We start from the raw sequence: 26043 nt of genomic DNA on the forward strand, positions 1-26043 counted from the left end.
ATGTTTTTTATTAATGAAATAAATTATTTCGTATCTATTTCTCTGAACTACGTAATGATCTGATTCATGCGGCGTCATGATACGTAGGCAATCCCCATAAGATTCGATCATAATATTAAAATAAAACAGAAAAAAGAGAGAAAATGAGGAAAGAAAGAAAAGAGGGGCCAAACTAAAGGAGGAAAGAATAAGAATTAAAAGAGCGAAACACAGCAAAAGGAAAAGTCAGGATTTGAGAATTTGGAAAAAACGGGATGAAACACATGAGTCGTCGCAAAGCATTTAGAAACATTTAACTGCTCAGGTGCATTGCATCCCCAATATGTGATTCCCTATCTGTTGAATTGCTTTAAAACTGACCAAGTTATTGTGTGTGCATAAAGACAGGTTCTATTTTAGGTGGTTAGTTTGTTGGTATCCTGGCAAGTCACCCCTATAACACCAGATCAAAGTGCAAGGCAGTCATGACTAGCAAAGAATCGGATACGGGTGTTGTTGACCCGCCAAGGGAGATCGTAGAATCGGAGTCTGAATTGAAAGAGGAGGTCTACAGGTTGAAGCATCAAATGGCAGAAATGTATCAGGCCTGGATCAGGGGGCATCCTCCACCTTCATTCCCCGCTAACTACACAGAAAATTTCGCTTTCATCCCACCACTATCACAAGCCCAGGATCCCACTACCATTGATCTGTCCCCTCAGCACGCACCAGGCTTTACCCCTTATCACCACTGCCCTGGCACCTCGTCCCAAACTTTTCATGCTCCACCAGCCAAAATAACCGCATACCCTGCTCCGACATCCGCCCCTGTTTTCGTAGCCCCTCCACGAGCTACCCTTCACAGATCTTCTAGTGAACCCGCGTTCCAAGCTCCAGATACCCAATATTATGTTCCGGAACCAACTTTCAAAGTCGCGGATCCTTATTCCCACACCCCTCACTTTGAACCTCCCGTCGAAACTGAGAAACCATCTCGGAACGTGGAGCAGGACGAGATATTCAGGAAAATGAAGAGTCTAGAGCAATCTTTGAAGAACATGCAAGGGATATGAAGCCAAGTAAGTGTGGCTTACAAGGATTTATGCTTATTTCCGGATGTCCAACTGCCCGTTAGGTTCAAGATGCCCAAGTTTGACCCGTACGATGGACATGGAGATCCCGTGGCCCATTTGAGAGGCTTCTGCAGCAATATGAGAGGCGCCGGTGGGAAAGATGAATTATTAATGGCATATTTCAGTCAGAGTCTGAGTGGGGCAGCTTTAGAATGGTACACCCGCCAAGACACTAGCAGGTGGTACACATGGGATGACTTGGCTCAGGCCTTTGCTCGGCACTTTCAGTACAATATAGACATTGTCCCGGATCGCCTATCTTTGACCAAGGTAGAGAAGAGGCCCAATGAAAGCTTTAGGGAATATGGTTTCAGATGGAGAGAACAAGCTGCACGAGTCTACCCTCCAATGGAGGAAGATGAGATGGTCGAGTACTTTCTTCAAGCCCTAGAGCCCACTTACTTTGGCCATTTGATCTCAGCCATAGGTAAGTCCTTCAACGATGTGGTAAAAATGGGAGGAATAGTGGAAGAGGGACTCAAGTCAAGCAAGATCATGAGCTACTCTGCCATAAAAGCAACCACACAGGCAATTCAAAATGGCACCGGAAGCCTGTTAGGCAAAAAGAAGAAAGAAGATGTCGCTATGTTTGTCTCTGGATCGTGGCATGGCCCAAGGGGTCCACCTCACCAGTACACCCAAACTCGACCCCAACTCTCAAGCCTACACCCAAGCTCCATATAATCCATCTCAGCATTACATTACACCACCAGACCCTCGATATTCTGTCGGGCTACCCCAATACCATGTTCACCACGCACAGTCATATGCTCAACCCCCTCCTTACCCGCAATGGCGTGCTCCAACTCCACAAAATCCTTATACGCCCCCACAACCATACCAAAACCCTACCGGTCCAAGTTTTCGACCAGGGCTAGATTACAGAAAAGAGAGGCAGCAGCGGAAAGAAACCTTCACCCCTCTCGGAGAGTCCTATACCAATTTGTTTCAGAGGTTGAGGCAGTTGGATGTTTTGAGGCCGATTGAGCCAAAGGTACCAAACCCGCCTCCAAGAAACCTCAATTATTCCCTCAGATGCGCATATTGTTCTGATGCCCCGGGCACGACACGGAGAAGTGCTGGCATTTGAAGAGGGCGATTCAAGAGCTTATTGATACAAATCAAATTGTGGTCCAGAGCCCGGAAGCGCCAAATATCAACCAAAATCCTTTGCCGGCCCATGCAGAGACACATATGATCGAGATAGTTCATAAGGATGGGGAGCCTAAAAACTCTTCCAAGTCTGTCATGATGATCCGGGCTAGCGAAAGTAATCCAATCAAAGCTCTAGATTCTGCAAAAGCAATGCCCTTGATAATTAAAGGGGTGTCGGAGAAGCCCAGTGCGCTCACCGTGAAGCCATCTGTATTGGTTGTGAAAGGGCCTCCGATTGATGTTAAAGCGAACCAGGAAAAGCAAAAAGTGGTCGTGCCAGGGTCCCGGGCAAGCTTGTCATAATCGTGGAAGGGGCTCGTGTTACCCCCGTTATTATTAAACCAGTGACCCAGTTACCAATGGTTGACACAAAGGCCGTCCCATGGAGTTACAAACAGGTGATAGTAACATACAAAGGGAAAGAAGTAGAGGAAGAAGTCAATGAAACTGGAGGGCTGACTCATTCTGGGAGATGTTTTACCCCAGAAGAACTGAGTAAAGCCAAGCCATTCAAGGACGGCCACATCCCAGTAAAAAAGCCGGTCACTGAAGAAGAGGCTGAAGAATTCCTGAAAAAGATGAAAATGCAAGACTATTCCATTGTAGAACAGTTGAGAAAAACACCAGCTCAGATCTCTCTTTTGTCTTTGCTGATACATTCAGATGAACACCGCAAAGCCCTGATGAAGATTTTGAACGAGGCTCATGTTCCTGATAAGATCACGGTGAACCACTTGGAAAAGATTGCTAACAAGATTTTCGAATCAAACAGGATCACTTTCTCAGATGATGAACTCCCTATAGAGGGTACAGAACACAATCGAGCTCTTTATCTCACAGTGAAGTGCGAGGATTCTACTGTCTCAAGGGTACTAGTGGATAACGGTTCTAGTGCAAATATTTGCCCTTTGTCCACTTTGCAAAAGTTGAAGATTGGCACTGAAAGGATCCACATTAATAATGTATGCGTTCGAGGCTTCGATGGAGGAGGGAAAGATTTTGTCGGTGATATAATGCTCAAATTGTCAATAGGGCCAGTTGAGTTCACTATAGAGTTCCAAGTGCTAGATGTGGCTGTCTCCTATAACTTGTTGTTGGGCAGGCCTTGGATACATGCTGCCAAGGCAATCCCGTCTTCTCTGCATCAAATGGTAAAGTTCGAATGGGAGAGGCAGAAAATAGTTGTGCACGGTGATGAGAGCTTATCTGCTTACAATGACACAATCGTTCCATTTACTGAAGTTGAAGATGATAAAGGGCCTTGGGTTTACCAAATGTTCGAAACAGTGTTTGTCGAGAAAATTCCTGAAGGAGAATGCATTCCAGGTCCGAAGATACCATCCGCGTCCGTCATGGTAGCAAATGAAATGTTGAAGAATGGTTTTCTGTCGGGCAAAGGTCTGGGTTCATCTCTACAGGGTACTGCGCATCCGGTGTGTTCACGTGAAAGTTTTGGTACATTTGGTTTGGGATTCACACTCACAGGGAAGGACGTGAAAAAGGCTAAAACTTTGAAAGGAAAGGCATGGTCACTCCCTAAACCTGTTCCACATATCTCCAAGTCTTTCGTCAAGTCAGGGGTCGCTAAACGCCCAATATCAGCGGTCTCAAAACCTGTGGTCGACTTTGATGAAGAGCTGATCAAGAGGTTCCAGAGTCTGTTTGATGAGGTTAATATGGTCTAAATCGGGGAAGGTTCCAGTAATGCCGATGTGCAGCTTGTTGGGCCAAATGTGAAGCTTAGCAATTGGAAAGTTACTCCTCTCCCCATCCGGAAGGAGTTTTGGTAGTTTGCTTTGTTTTCCTTTCTGTTATCTGGGTTATTCCAGGGTTGTAATCCAGATTTTTCTTAGTTTTTGCTTGTTTCGATGTACAAACCCTTCTATCCTCTTATTTTCAATGAAATACAATTTCCTGTTTTCCTTTAGTCCTGATAGCGTTTCATTTTTGTTTCTTTTGCTTTTTCTCTCTGTATAGTTCTTTTTACGCTGGTTTCAATGACATGACATGCATGAAGAATTTTCAGCCAAATCTTAGAAGCCAATCTAATTCTGAAATAACAATCCAAGAAGTAGAGTGTGATGATGAAATAGAATATGATGAAGAAGCGGCATTTGAGGAAGTCAGTAGAGAACTAAAACACTTCGAAGAAAAACCCAAGCCTAATTTGAATGAAACCGAAGCAATCAATTTAGGAGATCAAAATACTGTCAGGGAAACCAAGATAAGTGTGCATTTGGAACCGTAAATCAAGGAAGAAATAATCAAAACACTGTTTGCATACAAAGATGTCTTTGCATGGTCGTATGACGACATGCCGGGTTTGAGCACTGATTTGGTAGCTCATAAATTTCCAACTGACCCTACATTCCCTCCCGTCAAGCAAAATTTAAGAAAGTTCAAGACTGACATGAGTGTGAAGATTAAAGAAGAAATCACAAAGCAACTGGGGGCAAAAGTCATTCGGGTCACTCAGTATCCCACTTGGTTAGCTAATGTGGTGCCAGTACCAAAGAAGGATGGTAAGATGAGGGTGTGTATTGATTATCGTGATCTCAACAAGGCAAGTCCAAAGGATAACTTTCCATTGCCGAACATCCACATTCTGATTGATAATTGTGCCAAGCATGAGATCGGGTCTTTCGTGGATTGTTATGCGGGATATCATCAGATCCTGATGGACGAGGAAGATGCGGAAAAGACAGCATTCATCACGCCATGGGAGACGTATTGCTACCGGGTAATGCCATTCGGTTTAAAGAATGTTGGGGCAACTTACATGAGGGCAATGACTACCATATTTCATGACATGATACACAAGGAAATTGAGGTTTATTTAGATGATGTGATCATAAAGTCAAAAAAGCAGTCCGACCATGTTGGGGATTTGAGAAAGTTTTTCCAAAGGCTCCGCAGGTACAACCTAAAGATCAATCCGGCGAAATGTGCATTTGGTGTCCCGTCGGGAAAACTGTTGGGATTCATAGTTAGTCGACGCGGTATCGAGTTGGACCCGTCAAAGATCAAGGCCATCCAAGAATTACCACCACCAAAGAATAAAATTGAGGTGATGAGACTGCTCGGGAGGTTAAACTACATCAGCAGGTTTATTGCTCAACTCACGACAACTTGCGAGCCCATCTTTAAGTTGCTGAAGAAGAATGCTGCGGTTAAGTGGACTGATGAGTGTCAGGAAGCATTTGATAAGATCAAGAATTACCTGCTAAACCCCCCTGTGTTGGTCCCGCCAGAACCTGGGAGACCTTTAATCCTCTATTTGACGGTCATGGATAATTCTTTTGGTTGTGTGTTGGGTCAACACGACATCACGGGCAAGAAAGAGCAAGCCATTTATTATCTCAGCAAGAAGTTCACTCCTTATGAGGTTAAGTATACTCTTCTTGAAAGGACATGTTGCGCCCTGACTTGGGTGGCACAAAAGTTGAAGCATTATCTGTCATCCTACACTACTTACCTCATTTCTCGCATGGATCCTCTAAGGTATATCTTTCAGAAGCCTATGCCCACAGGGAGGTTGGCAAAGTGGCAGATTTTACTCACAGAATTTGACATCATCTATGTGACTCGGACCGCGATGAAAGCCCAAGCCCTAGCCGATCACTTGGCCGAGAATCCGGTAGATGAAGTATATGAGCCACTGAAGACTTATTTTCCTGATGAAGAAGTGATATATGTTGACGAGGCTGATCATGATGAAAAGCCAGGTTGGAAACTCTTCTTTGATGGAGCTGCTAACATGAAGGGTGTCGGAATAGGGGTTGTACTCATTTCTGAAATAAGGCATCATTACCCCGTAACAGCTCAACTTCGATTTTATTGCACTAACAACATGGCTGAATATGAGGCATGCATTCTGGGTTTGAGGATTTGCTGGTATATGGAACCGAGGCAGTTATACCTGCAGAAGTTGAGATTCCATCCCTGCGGATCGTTGTTGAAGCTAAAATTGATGATGATGAGTGGGTCAAAACCCGGCTAGAGCAATTGAGTTTGATTGATGAAAAAAGATTGGCGGCAGTATGTCATGGTCAATTGTATCAGAAAAGAATGGCAAGAGCATACAACAAGAAGGTGCGTCCCCAAAAATTTGAGGTGGGTCAGCTAGTATTGAAACGCATCCTTCCATATCAGGCTGAAGCTAAAGGCAAGTTCGCCCCAAACTGGAAGGGGCCGTTCATTGTGACAAAGGTGTTGCCCAATGGTGCTTTGTATTTAACAGACATAGAAGGTAAATATGTGGATATGGCTATCAATTCTGATGCAGTCAAGAGATATTATGTATGATTTCTTTGCTTATCTTCAATCGCATTTTGTACTAGGCATGTTCAAAAGTTGGAATGACGAAGGCATTTTATTCTGCTATCCTAAACACTTTTATCATTTGTTACCCCTTTTTTGAGCCTTATTTATTTTCTTTCATACCCCTCTTTGGGAATCAGAAGCAGAGTTAGAAAGATATATATAAAAAAAAAAGAGAAGGAAAAGAGAAAAGCAAAAGAAAGGAAAAGAGAAAAGCAAAAGAAAGAAAAGAGAAAAGAAAGGAGAAAAAGAAAAATAAAAGCAAAAAAAAAAAACAACTTTTACTAGTTTGAACTACGTTCGACCTGATTCCTTTTAAGGATACATATGCAGCCTTACACGGTTCGGTCCCATCAAAATAAAAATCCAAAATTCCCCAGATTCGAAGAAACTGGGGCAGAAGTTTTAGTTTTGTAAAAAGATCTGATTCCACAAGTTGTAATTTTGAACCCCTTCATCTTAAATTATTTTGAGCCTGCATGCCACCCTTTCTTTCTAACCCTGTCCAAAACCTACACTACGGTCCAAAGAAAGACCTTCTGATCAACTTTGAGGATGCCAAGTCAAGTGAGATGGAGGTATTATTTACATCATGGGTAGCACCTTTGTTCATGGGCACAAGGAAAAGTGAATAAATGAGAGAGTTTTATTGGTGAAAACCCTCACGGGCACCATAAGGCGATGGTGAGCTGAGGAAAAATTTAAAATGAGAGAGTCTTATTGGTGAAAACCCTCACGGGCACCGTAAGGCGGCTGTGAGTTGAGAGATGAACAAATGAGAGAGGCTTGTTGGTGAAAATCCTTCGGGGCACTACAAGTCGAAAGAGGTTGGCGACTTTACAGAAAAGTTGGATCGTTGAAAGCCCGGTTTTTGAAGTATGAAGACATGACATGAACAGAAATGTGATTAGTTGGATGGATTAGGCTGATCAATCCGAAATGCATGTCATGATCATTAGAGCCAGCTGATTCATTCAGATAAGTCTCTTTTTAATTTTTCTTCAAATAGTCATCTCAGTTTTTCTTTTTTCCTAAATTCTCGAAGTCACTTCACTTCGTTTCTTTTACGTCTATTTTTCTAAGTCTCTGTCAAATTAGTCTTTTGTTAAGCAAGCAAGAAAGGACTTCAAAGCTCATTACCATCTTTTTATTTGCACCAAGCGAAATTTGGCCGGGCACATTCCAAGTGACATGGTTTAGAATGAGCAATGCGGTGGTAACTGAAGTTCAGGTGGTCAAGTGATTCGTGAATTTGTAGGAAATGCAAAGGTTCCACAGTTGTCAGAATGAAAGTGCTATACGACGAGTTGAGTGTAAGGGATTCAAGTCATTCAGAGGTTTTGTGTTCGAGGTCCGATTGAAAGGTCAAATAATTCTTCGTAGCCCGAAGCAGCTAATCAGAATGAAGCAGGATAGTGGCAGAAGCAGACACCTTTAGCAAGGATGCCACAAACTAACCGCCACAGTTTCAAACTGACAAAATTTTCTTTGTTTTAAGCAAGGGAAAGAAATCTTGTTTGCTTTGATAGGAATCCCCCATGAGGAAAATATGTTCCAGATAAGTTCAGTCTTAAGTTTTCAGGACCCTCCTGGATAATGGGATCTAGTTTTAAGTTTTCAGGACCCTCCTGGATAATGGGATGCAACTAACAATCAATGAATGTTCCTGGTACAAACTAGGGCAGAAAATTTTCTCTGTTTTGTCTGTGTTGTCATGATTGCAGGCGCCCACCTGGAGAACGAGGGAATTCATTTCAGTTTTAAGTCAGCAGGCACCCACCTGGAAAATGAGGGAATTTATTTCAAGTTTTAAGTCAGCATCAGGCGCCCACCTGGAGAACGAGGGAATTCATTTCAAGTGTTAAGTCAGCATCAGGCACCCACCTGGAAAACGAGGGAATTCATTTCAAGTTTTAAGTCATCAGGCGCCTACCTGGAGAACGAGGGAATTCATTTCAAGTGTTAAGTCAACATCAGGCACCCACCTGGAAAATGAGGGAATTCATTTCAAGTTTTTAAGTCATCAGGCGCCCATCTGGAGAACGAGGGAATTTATTTCAAGTTTTAAGTCAGCATCAGGTACCCACCTGGAAAACGAGGGAATTCATTTCAGTTTTAAGTCATCAGGCGCCCACCTGGAGAACGAGGGAATTCATTTCAAGTGTTAGGTCAACATCAGGCACCCACCTGGAAAACGAGGAAATTCATTTCAAGTTTTTAAGTTAGCAGGCGCCCACCTGGAGAGTGAGGGAATTTATTTCAAGTTTTAAGTCGTCAGGCGCCCACTTAGAGAATGAGGGAATTCATTTCAAGTTTAAGTCATCAGGCGCCCACATGGAGAACGAGGGAATTTATTTCAAGTTTTAAGTCAGCATCAGGCACCCACCTGGAAAACGAGGGAATTCATTTCAGTTTTAAGTCAGCAGGCACCCACCTGGAAAATGGGGGAATTTATTTCAGTTTTAAGTCATCAGGCGCCCACCTGGAGAACGAGGGAATTCATTTCAAGTGTTAAGTCAACATCAGGCACCCACCTGGAAAACGAGGGAATTCATTTCAGTTTTAAGTAATCAGGCGTCCACCTGGAGAATGAGGGAATTTATTTCAAGTTTAAGTCATCAGGCGCCCACATGGAGAACGAGGGAATTTATTTCAAGTTTTAAGTAAGCATCAGGCGCCTACCTGGAAAATGAGGGAATTTGTTTCAATTTTCAAGTCATTAGCAGGCGTCCACCTGGAGAACGAGGGAATTTACTTCAAATTTCAATTCAAGTTAGAAGTACAGAAGATCTCCTCAAGAATGCAAGTCGGCAGTCCGAGATGACCTAAAGAAGAAGTCTCAATCCAGAAAAAAAAAGAAAAAAAGAAGTAAATCCAAAACGCAGAAGCAGTTGAAAGATGTGAACTGCTCAAGACATGACTGAAGTCACAAGCTTTGCATGTCGCGGCTTGATGCGAAAAGCCGAAGAAGAATGAACTAGCACCCGCAACTAGCAAGCATCGAGGTTCAGATCAGAGTTTGCATGAAGAACCAGCCAAAACTCAAGATCAAGCTTCAAAAGACTCATAGATAGGAATCTTGTAACTCGTAGTTGATAGGCTTAGTTAGTCTTTTTCATTTTTTACTTTTGTGTAATAAGGAGCTCAGCAAGCAGTAAACAACAGCAACAACAGTGAAATCACAGCTTCTCGGTAGTCCCAACTACCAAAACTTCCAGAACTACACTGACCTGATTCCTCCATAGCCGAGGATATGTAGGCAACCTCAGAAGCAAGGTTCGGTCAAACGTTTTCAAAATGCTTCCATGGAGTATACAAACGGTCAAAAATCGCTCGTATTTGCTCAATGTATCTTTGCCCGAAAACCCTTCGTGTTTCCAAGCAAAGAGGGGCAGCTGTGAGTACGTGATTTTTGCACGACTAAAATATTTCTATAGAAATTCACAAATAAATTTTTTTCTTAATTATTTTTAGTTTTTATAGAATTTGTAGGAATTTTGGTTAAAAGTTGCTTGCATTTAGTTGCATATTTAACATTCTAAAATCATAAGAAAAATATCAAAATGGCTAAAGTATTTCGTGCATAATATTTTAGGTCTAGTTGCATTTAGGATTTAATTGCATGAGTTAATTGCATTATTAAACGAAAATCAAAAAATATATATACATATGAGTCATTTTTACATTTTTAGCTTTAAATTGCAAATTAGTAATTCTTCCTTCATTAGTCTAAATTAATTAATTATGGTAAAATAGATAACTAGGTTTATTTCTATAAATTAGATTGATTTAAGACTTAATTTAGGTTTTAATTAATTTTATTAGGATTTAAAATCAAGAAAAAAGAAAAAAAAAGAAAGAAAATTCTATTTTGGTCTCGAATTTGGGCCAAAACAATTTCTGGCCCAAACAATCACCCCAAATCCGCCAAGCCCAACCCCCTAACCCGGTCCAGTCTCGCGACTAATGCGAACGACGTCGTTTTGGCTGAATTGATCTCGACCCTTCAATCCATCCCCATCCAACGGACGCAGTCCACTCTCGCGTCCCATATAAAAGGCCCATTATACGTTCCATCCCCCAGAACCCTAAACCTAATTCCAGAGCCTAAGCAGCGCCCCCCCCCCCCCCTTTCTCTTCCTCCGCGAATTCGCTTGAACTCAAGCGAGTTCACCCCCCTCTAACTCATGCACGTGATTCCTTCACCCTCCCTCCTCCACGTCACCCGTCCTGTAATGACCTCTGACAGAAAAGATTCCTTTCTCCCTTAGGCTTCACGCGCTCTTGGTATTGAGAACGATTTCGGATGAATGATGGTCGTAGAATCTGAGGGATTCAAGATCCTAGACCTCCATTTGTCCGATTTGGTTCACAAAGAAAGGGAATCAGATTTTTGCGGATTTTTCGGATGAAAAAAAGGAATTTTGGGGCATGACTTGGAGAAAAGGTATGAAAATTTCAGTTTTGGGTATAAAAAGGGAGGTTAAGAGACTTCTTGAAGGAGAGAGATTTTTTTTTGGGGAACAAAAATTTCAGAGGAAAAAAATCGGAAAGGAAGGCTAGGGTTCTAAAAAGCATTCTTTTTCTTCTCGGTGGTTGATATTCATTTTGATTTTCTGGTTTAGTTTCAGAACAAGAAAAAACAAAAAAAAGAGAAAAATATGTTCAGTGTTCTTTTGTTCCATTTTATTTCAATTACTGTCTAAAAATTCGAAAAAACATATATATATTCCGTCTCTTTTTTTCAATCTGGATTTTGGGTTGAAAACTGGAGTTCGATTGAGAAGTTGTTGAGTTCGCCGCTGCTCGAGGAGGTTTTTTTTGCTGAAATCCTTGTTTGGACGTCATTTTCTTCATTGTAATTCTAAGAGGTCACATTTTAAACTCTATTCTTCTTCCGTTCTGCAAATTCTGTGTCATGAATGTTGGCATTACTTGCTTAATTTCTCTTATTTCTATATCTTGGCGTATATGATGGTGTCTTGAATATTTTTGAACTTTGAATGGATGAGTTTATTTTCAACAGTCATGCCGTAGATTTTGATTTCTTTTATCGACATGTTTATGCTGTTTATTTCTGAACTAGCATATCATAATGGGTAATTTAAGTTATATGCTTGTTTATCTCCTCCGCCTCCATGGTTTACTGTGAGAAGTTGGCCCATAATTTGGGTGAATGTATTTGATCTCTGGTTTTTCGTTATCAGCTTGATATATTGGGATAGTGAGAGTGATTAATGGGCTATAGTAAAGGGTTAATAACCACAGCACTGGCAGAAATGGAATGGGAAGAACGACCAAGTTAGAATGGGTTATTACTGTAAAATGGCCATCACTAATGTCCAGAAATGACTTTATTCTTTATATGAAGGTTCATCCCTCTTCCTGTTATGTTTCCTCACCAAAGTTTGCGTCATTTTTGTTTTGATTCTACTTGCTTGGATACGACTGAGTTCAATTTCTGAGTTACCTCAGATCTTGTTCAATACCACGTTGAATATGTTTCATGTTTAGCTCATTGTTTTTAGCTATCGTATGGTGAGTCGTATTATCTCTCTTAAGTGGCTAATTTCTCCATAGAGAACAGACCCCCCCCCCCCAATTTCATATACTCAGATTTTCTGATTTGGATCCTGAATATGTCATTTGGTTTATTGATTTCTGAGTTCACTTGACTTGTTTGTTAGTATTACATGAGTTTATATTGAATTCAGTTTATGATTCTGTCGTCTTTACTTGAACATGCTTTAATGTGAAGTTGGTTCTAGGTAGTGAGAAAACTGCGATTCTAACACCTTGAACAGCAAACTAATTTGGCAAATGAAGCAATGCAGTTAAGAAACATTGATTTCTATACTTCAAATCTAGGAAAGTTTAATTGTTGCATTTGTTTGTAGTTGATGAGCAATTTCTTTTAGCATTTCAGTCGGTTGTAATTAATTACAGACCAAAACTGAATTATAATGTCACTAATGTTGACTCTCTAAAAATTAGACTTTGCAGAAGCCTATTAAAACCGTCATCTTACATGTATTGGGTTTGGTAGTGCCCCAACCTACATTTGTGTTATTCTGCTATGTTTAGGCTGGGAATTATGTCATTGTTGATTTGGGGTTCAAAATTCAAAATACCTTCTTGTGATCATTTTGTAACAAGTAACAGTAAAAATAACATGATTTTATGCATTCAATCTGGCAGCCTATCCTATTTTGATTCATATCTTTGTGAACGTGATTAAAGTCTTAATGTTTGGTTGGGTTACGGGTGTATAGATTTTGGTATTTGCTTAGTATAAGGTGGAATGTTGAATTGGGCAACACAAAGCTCCATACCTCTGGACCTTACCAATGACCCCCAATTTAGCAAGACTTAATTAACTCAAACCCCATAGCTTACCTTAGGCATTGATCAATAAAATTATCGTGACTATGGGTACGGTTCCCGTAGCATAGTTATGATACGTAACCCCAATTCGAGTGTGCGTTTTATGTGACTCGACCACAACTTCAAACAATAATAAAAATAAGCATGTCGTAAATCGCGGGTGCATTTCATGTGGCGCGGTTTGCGATATGTGCCAAAACGACAAGTACACGACATCGTGACTTGTTCCAAAAATAATTTCATAAATAATTAAAAGCGGTTAAAAAGTAAAAATGCACAATAAGCTTTAAATATGTAATAAATCAGATAATTAGGCCAAGTATTAATTGTTAAGCGACCGTGCTAAAACCACGGAACTTGGGAGTGCCTCACACCTTCTCCCGAGTTAACAGAATTCCTTACCCGGTCTTCTGTGTTCGCGGACCATAAAAATAGAGTCAATTTCCTCGATTTGGGATTTAAAATACATCGGTGACTTGGGACACCATAAATTATTTCAAGTAGCGACTCTGACATAAATAATAATCCCGTTTCGATTAATGTCACTTTAATTGGAAAAACTCTCCTATCCCCTCCCCTGCGGGAAAAAGGAGGTGTGGCAAGCCCTTTTATAGTGGAGGGATTTGGCTTCAAGTATAATAAAATAAACATCCAGTGGGAGACCCATGATAAATCAGCTTTTCCATAATTTCTGCCAAGATTCCCTCTAGTGAGATTACAACGGCTTTTGTCTGCGAGCTCGATCTTGCTTAGAATTCTCGATTTTGGTTCGAGCTCGATTTCGGTTCGAACTTGTGACCTTGATTCGAGCCCTTAAATTGATTCCGGATCGACGTAGGTTGGTTTTTGGATTATCAACACGATAGATCTACCCGCGTCATAGTTCGATTCTTGTTCGAGTTTGATTATGATATCGATCTCATCACGAACCGGCCTCCCCGGGTTCTAGGCTAGTTCGTGCCCCATTCGGGATCTTACTTCGATACACCACCCTTCGAATCGTACCGAACCTATCAAGACTGAAATCTATTTCGACTGTATACACGGACCTTAGTCTGCAAGTGATTTTGTCTGCAAGTGATTTTATACCGATGAAATTAGACCTAAAAACTTTTACTTATTAATATCAAAACATGAAAAATGCGGGACATTATACAGACCACTTCAAGTTGGTTCAAGGTTGATTCGTATTTGTTTTCTAGAATATTCAGGAAATGCATTTCTTTTGTCTTTTTCGTACAAGTTTTTTTTATTGAATGTATTCGCAAATCTTAAATCTAATGATTTGTTTTTTCATTGAAGAATAAAGCATACCTAAGTTACTTCGGATTTTACTAAAATAAATACAAGAAGCTTCAACTGATCGCAGTTGAGCATTGCAAAGAACGCTTAATGTTTGTAATGTCTGATATGTATCTAGACGTTTGCCTATTTGGCCATGAGAATTATCTCGTTTTTTCATTTGAACTTGAAATTATTTGCAATTCAAAGTCAATCTAACAACTTGATTCATTATTTCAATTTCAAACTTAAAATAGAGAATTTGAATAGTAAAGAGATGACAATTTCAACTTTTATCCTTAAATATATATTTAATTAACTTAGATGCTAGGAGATAAGATGAGACACTGACTTATCTTGAACTCACGTTGGGGCATCTGTCCAACTATAGAGTTTCAGTTATACTTGTACATATTCCTTTGGTAATAAAATTCTTTACTTACAAACAAAAAAAAGGAGATAACAATTTGAATTATTGTGAGTGGGTTTGAATAGTCTTATCCAGTTAGATTTTTTTTTTCCTAGTAATTCAATTGTTAATGTAAACAAATCTAGCTGTAAAAAAATGTTTAGACTAAAGTGAGATGCGGTGAAAAGGAAATTACATGCAGATTCAAAGGATATAAAAATGGGATTCCGGAACCAAGATAATACAAAATTCAACTCGAAAAACTAAAGTAATACGAAAAGAGAAGGAAGAACTAATATACATATGTTAGACCAAAAAAAAAAAACTAATATACATATAGTGCATGCCTGACATGTGCTACACGAGCGTGATCAAACGTCCAGGCTCACGAATGTTTGGTTATGTTTGACTTGTATAACGCATGGCAAGTATACGAATCAAACATGACCAAACGTTCGTTAACATGAGACGCTTGGCCATGCTCGTATAGTGCTCGTATAGTGCATGCTTGGTCAAGCATGCGAGTCAAATCAAACATGCACTGTATATACATTTGTTTTTTTTTTAAATATTATTTTTCGAAATAAATTTTGCGTTACTCTAGTTCCAAACCCATAAAAATGGAATGAATGCATAAAATAAAGATGTACCTCTTTTTTTCCCTCAAGTAAAAACATAGAATTCATCAAAGTCATATAATTTTATTTTATCACACAAAAATCATATAACTATAACTTTTTTTCATCAAAATCATATAGTTTTATTTTATCACACAAAAATCATATAACTATGACTTTTTTTCATCAAAGTCATATAACTTTGTTTTCTCACACAAAAATCATAAAACTTTCACTAACTCACACGAAAATCATAATGCTCGGAAAATAAATTTTTCGGTAGTATTTTCTTATTTTAAGTTTTTTTTTATTTTTTAATTTTCAGTCTAATAATTGATCATCCAATAATAATAGGAGAAATGTGAGTATATTTTTAGCCGCTCCCAAAAATAATAGTTGATAAAATATTTTATATATATATATATATATATATATATATATATATATATATATATATTGCAATTAGTTTTCGGCCGACCGATTAATTTTATATTTTTCCCTTAAAATAGGAATAACCCAACCCAGCCTGACCCAATACTCATATACGTAAGTTAAAATAATAGGAAAAGTGAATTCTTCCCCATAAGAAACTTAGTTCGGAATGCATGAGATTCTGACAAAAAAACAAAGAAATAAAAGGTATAATTAGAGATCACTTGAAATTAAAATGCTATCAATTTAAAAATCTCGAAAAGAAAAATAAAAGATAAAAGTATCATGTTTTGAAGGATTTACTATTTACTTTTAGTATTATTTTAAGGATATATATATATATGAGAATATTAGGTCGGGTGGGCCAGGTCGGGTTCGGTCACCCCGATTTTAATTGGATTATTATTTATTAGACAGAAAATTAAAAAAATAAAAAATCACAAAATAAGAAAATACTACTGAAAAATTATATTTGTCGATCACTATATTTTTGTGTGAGTTAGTAAAAGTTTTATGATTTTTGAGTGAGATAACATAGTTATATGACTTTGGTGAAAAAAAATTATAATTATATGATTTTTATGTGAGAAAACAAAGTTATATGGCTTTAATGAAAAAAAAAATCATAATTATATGAATATTGTGAAATTTACCCATAAAATAAGTAAAGATGTAGCTCGTTTTTTTCCCTCGAGTAAAACTATAGAATACCACGGATCTCGTGGAATCTGAATTATTTTACTGTACATATATTCTCTCTAAATTTATACCTGTTAATCGGGCCGGGCTGCCCCGTTTATAACCCGGGTCAGTCCGGATCAGCCCGGTACTGTAGCGTGGGGGGGCGGGCTAGGACGGGTTGGGCGGGGAGCGGGTTTCAAACGAACAGTTTTTTGATATCGGTGCACCGGAACCCGCTAAGCTCGTTAACCCGTTAACGGATTTTTAATGGGCTACAACCCGGTTCAGCCCATTTTTTAACTTTTTTTTGGGGACCGTTGCCAACGGTCAAATTAAAATATTGTAAATTATCCTACTATTGCAAATGGTTTAGTTCATATTGCTGAAATTTCTCTTTTATTACATAATTTGAAGAAGAAAGAAGGATATACTTCTGTTGTTGAATCTATGCTAGATAAGTTTAAAAAATATTTCTACCTAATTCCCCCTATTTACCTAATTGGTACTATTTTAAACCCTTCTATCAAAATGGCCACTTGTCGCCAATTAATCACTGCTTTATATTCTTATATGGATATTGGACCAACTGAAACTCCTGATATTGACACTTGTATTTTTGATCTACACAAACATTTGGAAACATTATATAATTATTATGCTAACATTGTTGATGCTTCTTCTGTTGTAGATGCAAATATTCCTTCTTCTGTAGCAACGCTTTGGAAATTCTAGTGTGCTTCAGAGATTGGATAAGATCAGAACGGCGAAATCAAAGGCGTGGCGAGGTAGATGAAGTGGAGGACCAAGAAATTGGAGATATAATGGTTTATGGTTCTGATTCAACCAATGCCGGAAACCAAGAACCTCATGTTGACATGGATGAACTTACAAAAATGATGCAAAGCATCTGATGTACTATTCTTTTTTTTATAATTGTTGTAAACTTTTAATTTGCAAGTTCAAAAATAACAAAATCAAAAAAGAACTTGCAACTTAATTTGAAGTATTATATATTATTCAATAAAAATATCAAATGAAAGTCTACGGAGCTTGATCCTTACATATTGCCTATTGGTCTTATTAAATAATTTTTTGTAGCCACTTACTTTCAAATTTCAATTTTAAAATTATAAAATTCAAATTTTAAATTTAAAATTTTAAACTTTAAAGTTTAATTCTAAGCCTTAAAAATTTGCAAACACTTAAGTATCAATAACATTGAATAAGAAAAATAAAATTTACTTTAAAAAAAATACACGGCCCGCTAACAGCCCTTTAAGCTAGAATCTGGACAGATAAAAAAAACCCGAAAAAATACAGCCTGCTAACTCTGGCCGCAAACTAATTTTTTTTTATGTCCAACGCGGGCCACCTCGCCCGTTAAACATCCCTATCTAAAATAGAGATAACTTTCCTATACACCACTGGTTTCTGTTTTTCTTCTGGGACCCAATCACAAGAGTAGGAGTATATGTTTACTTTTTTGCAAGTGGGCCATAAATGAAGCCTGATTAGGATAAGTCACCGTCCTTATCCTCTCCCACTTTGTATAACTGTTGTCTCCACTTATCTCCTCAATCCCCATACCAAAATTATCAAACAAAATCTTATATTAAAATAAACTCTCTCTGTTTCCTACTCAGTACTAATTTTTCAAACAGGGTATTAGCCAATAGCTTGTTGAATGGACTGTGGCCTCTCCTATACCAAAATTTGCCTTCACCAATCTTTACCTTTTAAGGTGAAGACTACTTTGCTATCATCATTCTCATCATCAACCCCTTCTTCTGTTGGTTGTAGGAGATTGTTGACTGTAGTGGCCAGTGGTAATAGTCGTAGTAGTAAGTGTGAATTCAGTGGTTTAAACGCACCGCTAGAACCGACAACACCGACGGGGAGGTTGTTGAGCACTGTGCTTCTGAATGATCGCAACAACTTTCATGTCGCTGTTCAGAAACAGTTGGAGCACTTAGCGTATGACCGAGATCAAGCTCTGGCTCGGATGTATCTCAGCTTCGGCTCTGATGAAGCTTTTCTCCATAGGTTCGTGCTAATTTTTTTTCTTTCTTTTTCAATATATCTCCTGTTTGCGGTGCTTATCACTTTGCTTTTTCCTTTTTTGATACTTTATGTAACTACTTGGCTTTGTTATCTTTGATTGTCCCCTACTACAACAACAAATTGGCTGCTCCGAAAATATAGTCGGATCCTCCAAAAAGTATGTATTTTTCGAGGATCCGACACGGGTGTATCAGAACAACATAGGTTGGCTGTATGAATCCCTATACTTATGGGGTTATTTGTATAATCTTTAGATAGTTGATTGGTGCTTGGGACCAGCAATTAAAGATAACCCATATAGCAGCTAACTCTGTCTACAAGGCCGGATGAGATATCCATTTTAGCTTCGGTGACTGCTCGGCCACACCCTTTAGTGTTTCAATTATCTCTGTAGTTCTTATTTTCACTAATTTCCTATCCATGTTTTTTTTGTAGTTATTTAGTTTAAAGGTTAAAGGGCAAAGGCTCAGTGCAGCATTCAACTTTCTTAAGTTCTGTTGTAGACCAGTGTAACTCCACTGCCTCTCTTCTCTTGAAGATTGGAAATCTAGAGATAAAAATGTACTTGTAGTGTAAACCTGAAGAATATAAGACTGAAATAGACTTGTTTACATGAATTTGGGTAGGTAGTACATTCAGTGATTTTGTTTCTTAGGTACATAAAATTTCTGAATCTCGCATATAAGTGTCGGTTTCTTTGTTTTAGATACTGAATATAATGGTAGAGAGTAATAGGAACGATTATTTACCAAATCCTTGATTTATTGGGTGTTACATGTTAAGAGGAGGATTCAACTGGATAGACTTGGACAACAGTTGCTGGAGGCTTGGATCAAAACTTACTACGAACAAAAACTCAACCAACCACTAAATTAATGAAAGAGTTGGGAGATATATACACGTACTTAAATATTTACTTGAAGTTGAATAAACCAATTTAATCTCTCTCTCTCTCTAAATCCATAATTTAGCTCTACTTATAAAAGAAAATCCATAATTCAGCTCTATCCACCTTCCTCTTCCACATTTTGAAAGATTCTATCGACTATTCTCTTAAAAATGTTAAGAAGGTTGAGTATGTTTCATCTTTATCTTCGTTCAATTATTGGTTCCTGAGATACCTGGCGCAGTTGAGATGAATTTCTTGTGCTGATGCCATCAGAATGGACAGGATGAGGTGCAATAGAAACTTTCAATTACTATTTTGTGTCAAATTATAATAGCATATGAGTTTCTTGGTTTGGTTTGATTAAGCTCTTTTTTTCCAGTTGAAGAAAGATCACCATGTGTCAGTAAGTGCCTTTGAACTACATTACCTTAGACCGCATTTTTAAGGCAAAGCAATATCATAAAGAGAAGCTTTTGCTTCAGTCAGTCATTATCCTCAACGTCATTGTTGGAGATTATTTGCTTATAGATATGGACTAATTTGTAGCTGCCGTTAGCAAAGTTGTAATTGAGGATGCAATAATTTGCTAATTGATTATGCAGTCCCAGAAATATTTTAATAGGAATGGAACTTTCTGAAACTTGGATAGAGGTACCCAATGATGACATGAGTTGATAAATGTGATGTCGGATGCTGATGTTAAGTCCATTTTTATTGCAATAACCTGTAGCTTGAGATAAACCTACAAAATGGACATGTATCATGCAGTAATACATTTGAATTTGACGTTTGAACTGTAGATGCTCCATGTATATCATCTTTCCTTACGAGAATCTTCAAGTAGATAACGGTGTCGGACATATTGCAGCCTAAGACTTATAGTATATTCCAACATACATAACAGTTCCTTGTTTTCTGTATGCAGTAGATTTTGATATCGTTTTCTGTATGCACTAGATTTGCTTGCTGCTTACTGATTAAAATATTGCTTGTCGCTTGGTATCAGTTCTTGAGGCGTGTTCAAGAGTAGGTCTTGGCTGCAAGCTTATGTGTGCGTTCATCTAATGGCATGACATGTTCTGGGATAGCACATATACTAGAGAAATGCTAGGAGGGAGGGATGCAGCAATGCGTTTAGATAGGGACAGGAAAGAAAAATTGAACAATTACCTTATCAAAAGAAAAAAAATCAAAATTGAACAACCTCACTCTTTTGATGACATTTGAAAGCTTTTTTGACTAGTCAATGAAAAGTAGAGGAGGATAAAGTTCAAGAAAGTCAGGGCATCTTTTAAAATGTCATGGAAAAGTATGATGACATTTTTTATGACATTTTGAAAGCTTTCTTGACTAGTCATGAAAAGTAAAGGAGGATAAAGTTAAAAAATATCTCAGGTTCAAATCTGAAGGCAAAAACACTAGGTGATTTCTTCCCATCTTTCTAAGTCTTGGTGGACAAAATTGTCTGGTACCTGTGCTGGTGGGAGGTAGCAGGTACCTTGTGGAACTAGTCGAGATGCGCGCAAACTTGCCCGGACACTACGGTTATCAACCAAAAAAATGTTTTAAAAAGTTAGGACAGCTTTTAAAATGTCATGGAAAAGTATGTTTGCTTGATTTTGCTCTTCATTCTATTTTACTTTTGCAACACTTATGTGAGGAATGCAACTATTAAACGGAACCACCTGCGGGAGCTGATATAGCCATTATTTAGGTGTCTAACTCATCATCGAAATGATTAAAATAGTATGTAAATGCTGGTTGCGGCACAATGATGGTAGGAGTAGTTGTTTGGACGATTCATCGTTAGATTACCTGATACTTGTTCATCTAGATATAGACTATCTAGTCTCTCCTGTACTAGATTTACTGAAATTTGAATATGATGTTATGCCAGGAGAATAGCTGAAGTAAAAGAGCTGGAATGTCAAGCTTCCGTCGAAGACATTATGTACATTCTAATATCTTACAAGTTCTCTGGAATCAGAGTGCACTTGGTTCCCAAGCTTTCGAAATGCATGTACAATGGCAGACTTGAGATATGGCCTTGCAGGGACTGGGAACTTGAGTCTATCCATAGCTGCGAAGTGCTGGAAATGGTTAGGGAACATCTTACCATTGTTCTAGGATGGAAAGAAAAGTCAAACGTGACCGACAATTGGGCCCCTACTAAAGTACAAAAACTCCAGCTCTGTCGAGTATATGCTGCTTCTGTTTTATTTGGATATTTTTTGAAGTCGGCTTCCTTGAGGCACCATTTAGAACAGAAAGTTGATCACATCAACCGGGACCTTGGTATTGCTGGTTCCAGCCAGCTCTTACTTTCAGAGTTGCGGTCCTTAGGATCAGAGACTGTTCCCTTTGGTCGCATCAGTGGCACACGATCTACATCAGTGGGCCGAATACCACTTGTTCGGGAAAAAAAGCAAGAAAAACTGAAGTATTATGTGATGAGTTTTGATGCAGAAACATTGCAAATGTGTGCAAAACCAAAATCCAAGGAGGCCCTGAATCTGATTGAGAAGCATATTTATGCACTCTTTGGTGATGAAAAGACGGGTCTAATCGCGAGTGGTGGAGTAATTTCTACATCATTGGCAAGTTTGAAGAGAATTGTTTTGGAGGCTATTGCTTTCGGTTCTTTCCTTTGGGATGCAGAAGAATACATTAGGACTGTGTATCAGCTGAAGGAGAACTAACTATCTACTGAGGTTATCATATATGTATATACTATATAGAATCTTTCATGTATCTAATACCAAAGAAATTGTTCTCTGATGTGCATTATCAGAGGATTTGCTTTGTAAATTTGAGTTGTATAGAGTGTCATCCATGTTATGTAAATAAATCATGAATAATGTAAAGCAGTTTCATGATTTTGTATATTGATGTGTGGCCAAACCCTTTAGTTTTTGCCTGTATTAGCAATATGGTTTTATAGGACTAGGTCAAATATATTTGAAGACAGGAAGTCTGTGTCCAGTGACTGCAGCTGTGATTCCCACTCGGATTGTTAAAAGGATGAACATATGGAGGTTGAGATGATCCTCATACAAGTCAACCAATGCAGAGGAATCTCGATCGTATATATTGTTCTTGCATCTCTTCAATATTTAAGAGAGTTGACCCGCTCTTGCCGATGGTTAACAACCAGCAGAAGATTTGTAATGAGATGCTGGAGGCACGAAGAGTTGACAACTGCGTTTGCTTTACTCTTTCCTCCTTTCCTACATGGTTTTGAGGGTGGCATTTTTCCAAATGTTTCAATTGGCAGCCCCCTTCTTGCACAATAAGTAACTCTGGTTTAAGAATTAAGAAATGCAGCAGTAGGTGGTGGTACGAGTATTTTAAGCCTTAATACCTGATAAATGCTTATTTATTCACTTGGTCAATCTCTAAACAAAAACCTAAACTAAAGCTCTTTTCTGAATTGCCTTTTCAAATTAGTTAGCATCTTCCATTTGGTATTATTAGCTTTCCTTAACGACTTGACTTTGTGTTGCTAAAATGTGTGGACAACTACTATATCTCTATCCTGTATACTTAAACCGTATAAACTAATCGCACGAACTCAACCAACTTATTAATTACCCAAACTATTTAAATCATCAATACGTTTATGTTTCCTGTTTTCTCATCCTTCTTCTCCTGTTTAAATGGCGCTTCTCTTCTTGAACACGGTATTCTCAACCTTAGGTACGTTAATCAGCCTCATCATTCGCTTGTTTTTCTCTACATCCTATGCATTCGTGTTCATGATCCAAGCACTAAAAGTTCCTGGCGACGCCATTCAATCTGGATTGCAAGCTGTAGGAGATGCCGTCAAAGCATGCCTTGAATATGTGCTGGATCTTTTGTTACAACTGCTCAGTGCTGCAGCATCTTCTTTCTTTGATCTTCTCAAGAAAAGCCTCGTAGAGGGTTCGTCTGCTATGATCTCAGCCGCGGGAGAAGTCATAGAGAAGTTGAAAACTCCATCAGAAGAGTTGTCAAAGGAATTGTTGGAGGTTTTTGAAGGGCTACAACAGATGATTAGTAAGATTGTGGAAGCGTTGTTGAAGAACTACATGGATGCTGTGAAATATGTCATTCAGAATGCTTAATTAGGCTTAGCTTCACCCCTAAGAAAAATCCAAGGGGAAATTGAGAATTTGACTTTGTACGAGGAGATAAAAATTAGTAATTTATTTAGACTTCAATTTTGAGTTCTTTGATTAGTTGTTTAAATCCTTTTCACATAGACATAATTGCACTATTTATATATTCTGGAATCAGTCAAATTACAGACTTAAATATAAAAATATTAATTGCGTACATACATTAAAACTATGTGTTTGTAGCTATTAAACTATACAAAAATGATAACTCGAGCTGATTTCTGACTAATGGCTTGCATCCACTTGAATTGCTAATGTGACAAAAGCACAATTGCAAGGTACAATCAAAACCTTTGGTTGGTATCTGCATAAATTGGAGCATAGCTGCTTGCAACAAATCAATGCAGAGCAACACTTGATCCTAGAAATTACACTATGAACACATTAATCTTAGTACAGAGTAGTTCAAGAATGTTCGACTTCATTCTATTACAAAATAGTGCTACTTTTTGAATGAGGAAAGTGGTGTAATCAATGATTTTGCATTGTTCTTGGGCTAAAGAGTCAGAAAAATAGCCCAAGAAGATTGAAGCAGAATGAGGAAGGGTATTTGGGAAATCATGTGTTAGAAATCTCATGACGATACTTACATAAATCAGACATGAAGCATGTAAAAACAAAAACAATGCAAGATAAAATATGGACCCCAGATATTGATAAGATTTTTTCTTCATTACAAAACATAAGAAGCTAACATCGGATTGAGTGCAATATAAGTAATTCTTACAATACAATAAAGACATAAAGACAATTAATGTAACTTGATGTCTCATGTAAGTGATTAGTGAATACTCAAGCACGCTCATGGGTCCCTGTCTCAAATTCTCAAAGTGGACTGCATATGACGCTGGCAATTCGAGTGAAACGAACCTGTCAATGAACACTTAAGTAAACTCTTTCCAAGTCATGGGTGGAGCGTCGTGTGGTTGCTCGTCCTTGAGTGTCTCAAACCATGCATTGACAACATCTTTTAGTTGGTAGTAGGCCATCAATCTCACTGCACTATTTTTTTACCCTTAAAACGGATAACAATTAAATTTGTACGCAGTTTAAAGAATATATGGATTGATTCAACACAAGTAATCAAGAATGCTAGATAAACGAATTAAAGATAAAATGAATAACCAAACCAGTAGTGACGTTAAGGTCGGGGTCAGATTAAGGCTGCACAATAGTTTTGTACTCGACCGGACCCTCGATTCGAAGCCAAATGTATGTGAAGAACTATTATTAAAATAAAAACTTTTCAATAGCTAGAAAGCAGAGAAATAAGTTGTATTGCCTTGATATGCATGTTACAATGTGTCTATTGAATAAAAAGCTTCTGCTTTATATAGTAGGAGAGTTTCATCCCTAGTACAATTCTAAAAAAGGTAAAAATTCTCCTTTCTCGTCAATTACTGATACAATATCGATAACAAGCAAGATCCGCGCCGTGATATCCGGTTGGGTGCGGATATCACGGCCCTCTGTTAGTCGTGGGCAACCGTTTGTAGTGCTTTCGGAGGTCTTGGAGTTCGTTCTGGGTTCGGGGAGTGTTGTCTTGTCAGGCTCGGTGGCGAGTACCCCGTTCCAGCCTCGATTCAAAGAGTTTCTAGATTCGATCTCGATCTCATACATTCATACTCTTACTTTATTTGACTTACCGAGAAGTCGGGGTGTGTGCTAACCTCGAGTTCACCTGTATACAGATAGTTCCTTTGTTTCTTAGAGAGTAGGTTCGCCGAAACGATGGGAAACGATAGATGAACCCCTGTTCCTTCCTTCGTATGTTACAACTGAGATGATGAATAAGCCGAAACGTCCCATTAGTCGCGTCGTTCTAACTTCGGACACGTGTCGATCATAGGCTGGTCGCCTCCAAATGTGAAACGTCGCGTATTGATTACATTTTCTCCTATAAAAGCTTCGACCTTCTTCTACTTTCCGATCCTATCTTTTACCTTCGAATTCTCTAGCGGCTTTCAACTCTTTCAAATCTTCATATCTTCATCTTTGATCTTCAAATCTTCATAATTGTTCTTAGATTTCTACCTACCTTCATACTCTTTTCTTCAACCTTCATACTTGTTCATTCAAACCTTCATACTTTTCCTTCAAATCTTTATACTTTCCAGATCACGATGGCTAAGACTTCCAAATTAGTTCCTCAGCAGGCTGCCTCTTCATCTTCCCACCCGGCCATAGATGCCGAGGTGGTTGCTCCCGACGCGGCCCCAGAGCCCCCCATGAAAAGCTTTATACTCGAGGTTGTTCAATCGGGGAAGGATCATGGAGATACATATGCTCCATTATCGAAGATACCCTTCCTATAGTCTGAGAGGACTGTAAATGGGAAGACAAGGACGTCATAGTCCCCGGGCCTAAGGACGATATTACTACCTATGTGGAGGGGTATTTAAGTGTTTACACTTACTTCTTCACGCCGGGCCCGATAGACCCAGTAGTTCTGGCCTATTGTAAGAAGTACGAGGTGTGCCTCGGGCAAATCTACCTGTATCTTTGGAGGATCGTGGTCCTCCTACGTTATTTTGTGAACAACACC

General features: G+C 38.7%; 1 protein-coding gene across 1 annotated transcript; it reads left to right on the plus strand.

Moving 5' to 3' along the window:
* Positions 1 to 17938: 17938 nt before the first annotated feature.
* LOC107799850 (UV-B-induced protein At3g17800, chloroplastic) lies at positions 17939 to 22242 on the plus strand. Its single transcript, XM_016622991.2, has 2 exons — positions 17939 to 18434; positions 21239 to 22242. Exons 1-2 carry the CDS (start codon positions 18076 to 18078, stop codon positions 22038 to 22040), a joined length of 1161 nt encoding a protein of 386 aa, XP_016478477.1. The 5' UTR covers positions 17939 to 18075; the 3' UTR covers positions 22041 to 22242.
* Positions 22243 to 26043: the final 3801 nt, after the last annotated feature.

Source organism: Nicotiana tabacum, chromosome 19 (assembly GCF_000715075.1).
Source record: "Nicotiana tabacum cultivar K326 chromosome 19, ASM71507v2, whole genome shotgun sequence".
Classification (NCBI taxonomy): Eukaryota; Viridiplantae; Streptophyta; class Magnoliopsida; order Solanales; family Solanaceae; genus Nicotiana; species Nicotiana tabacum.

Bases quoted from the DNA above. Each gene is read 5' to 3' on its own strand.
- LOC107799850 (XM_016622991.2), top strand. From the start codon at position 18,076: ATGGACTGTGGCCTCTCCTATACCAAAATTTGCCTTCACCAATCTTTA. The intron at 18,435-21,238 runs GTTCGTGCTAAT...ATGTTATGCCAG, and splicing joins GATGAAGCTTTTCTCCATAG to GAGAATAGCTGAAGTAAAAG.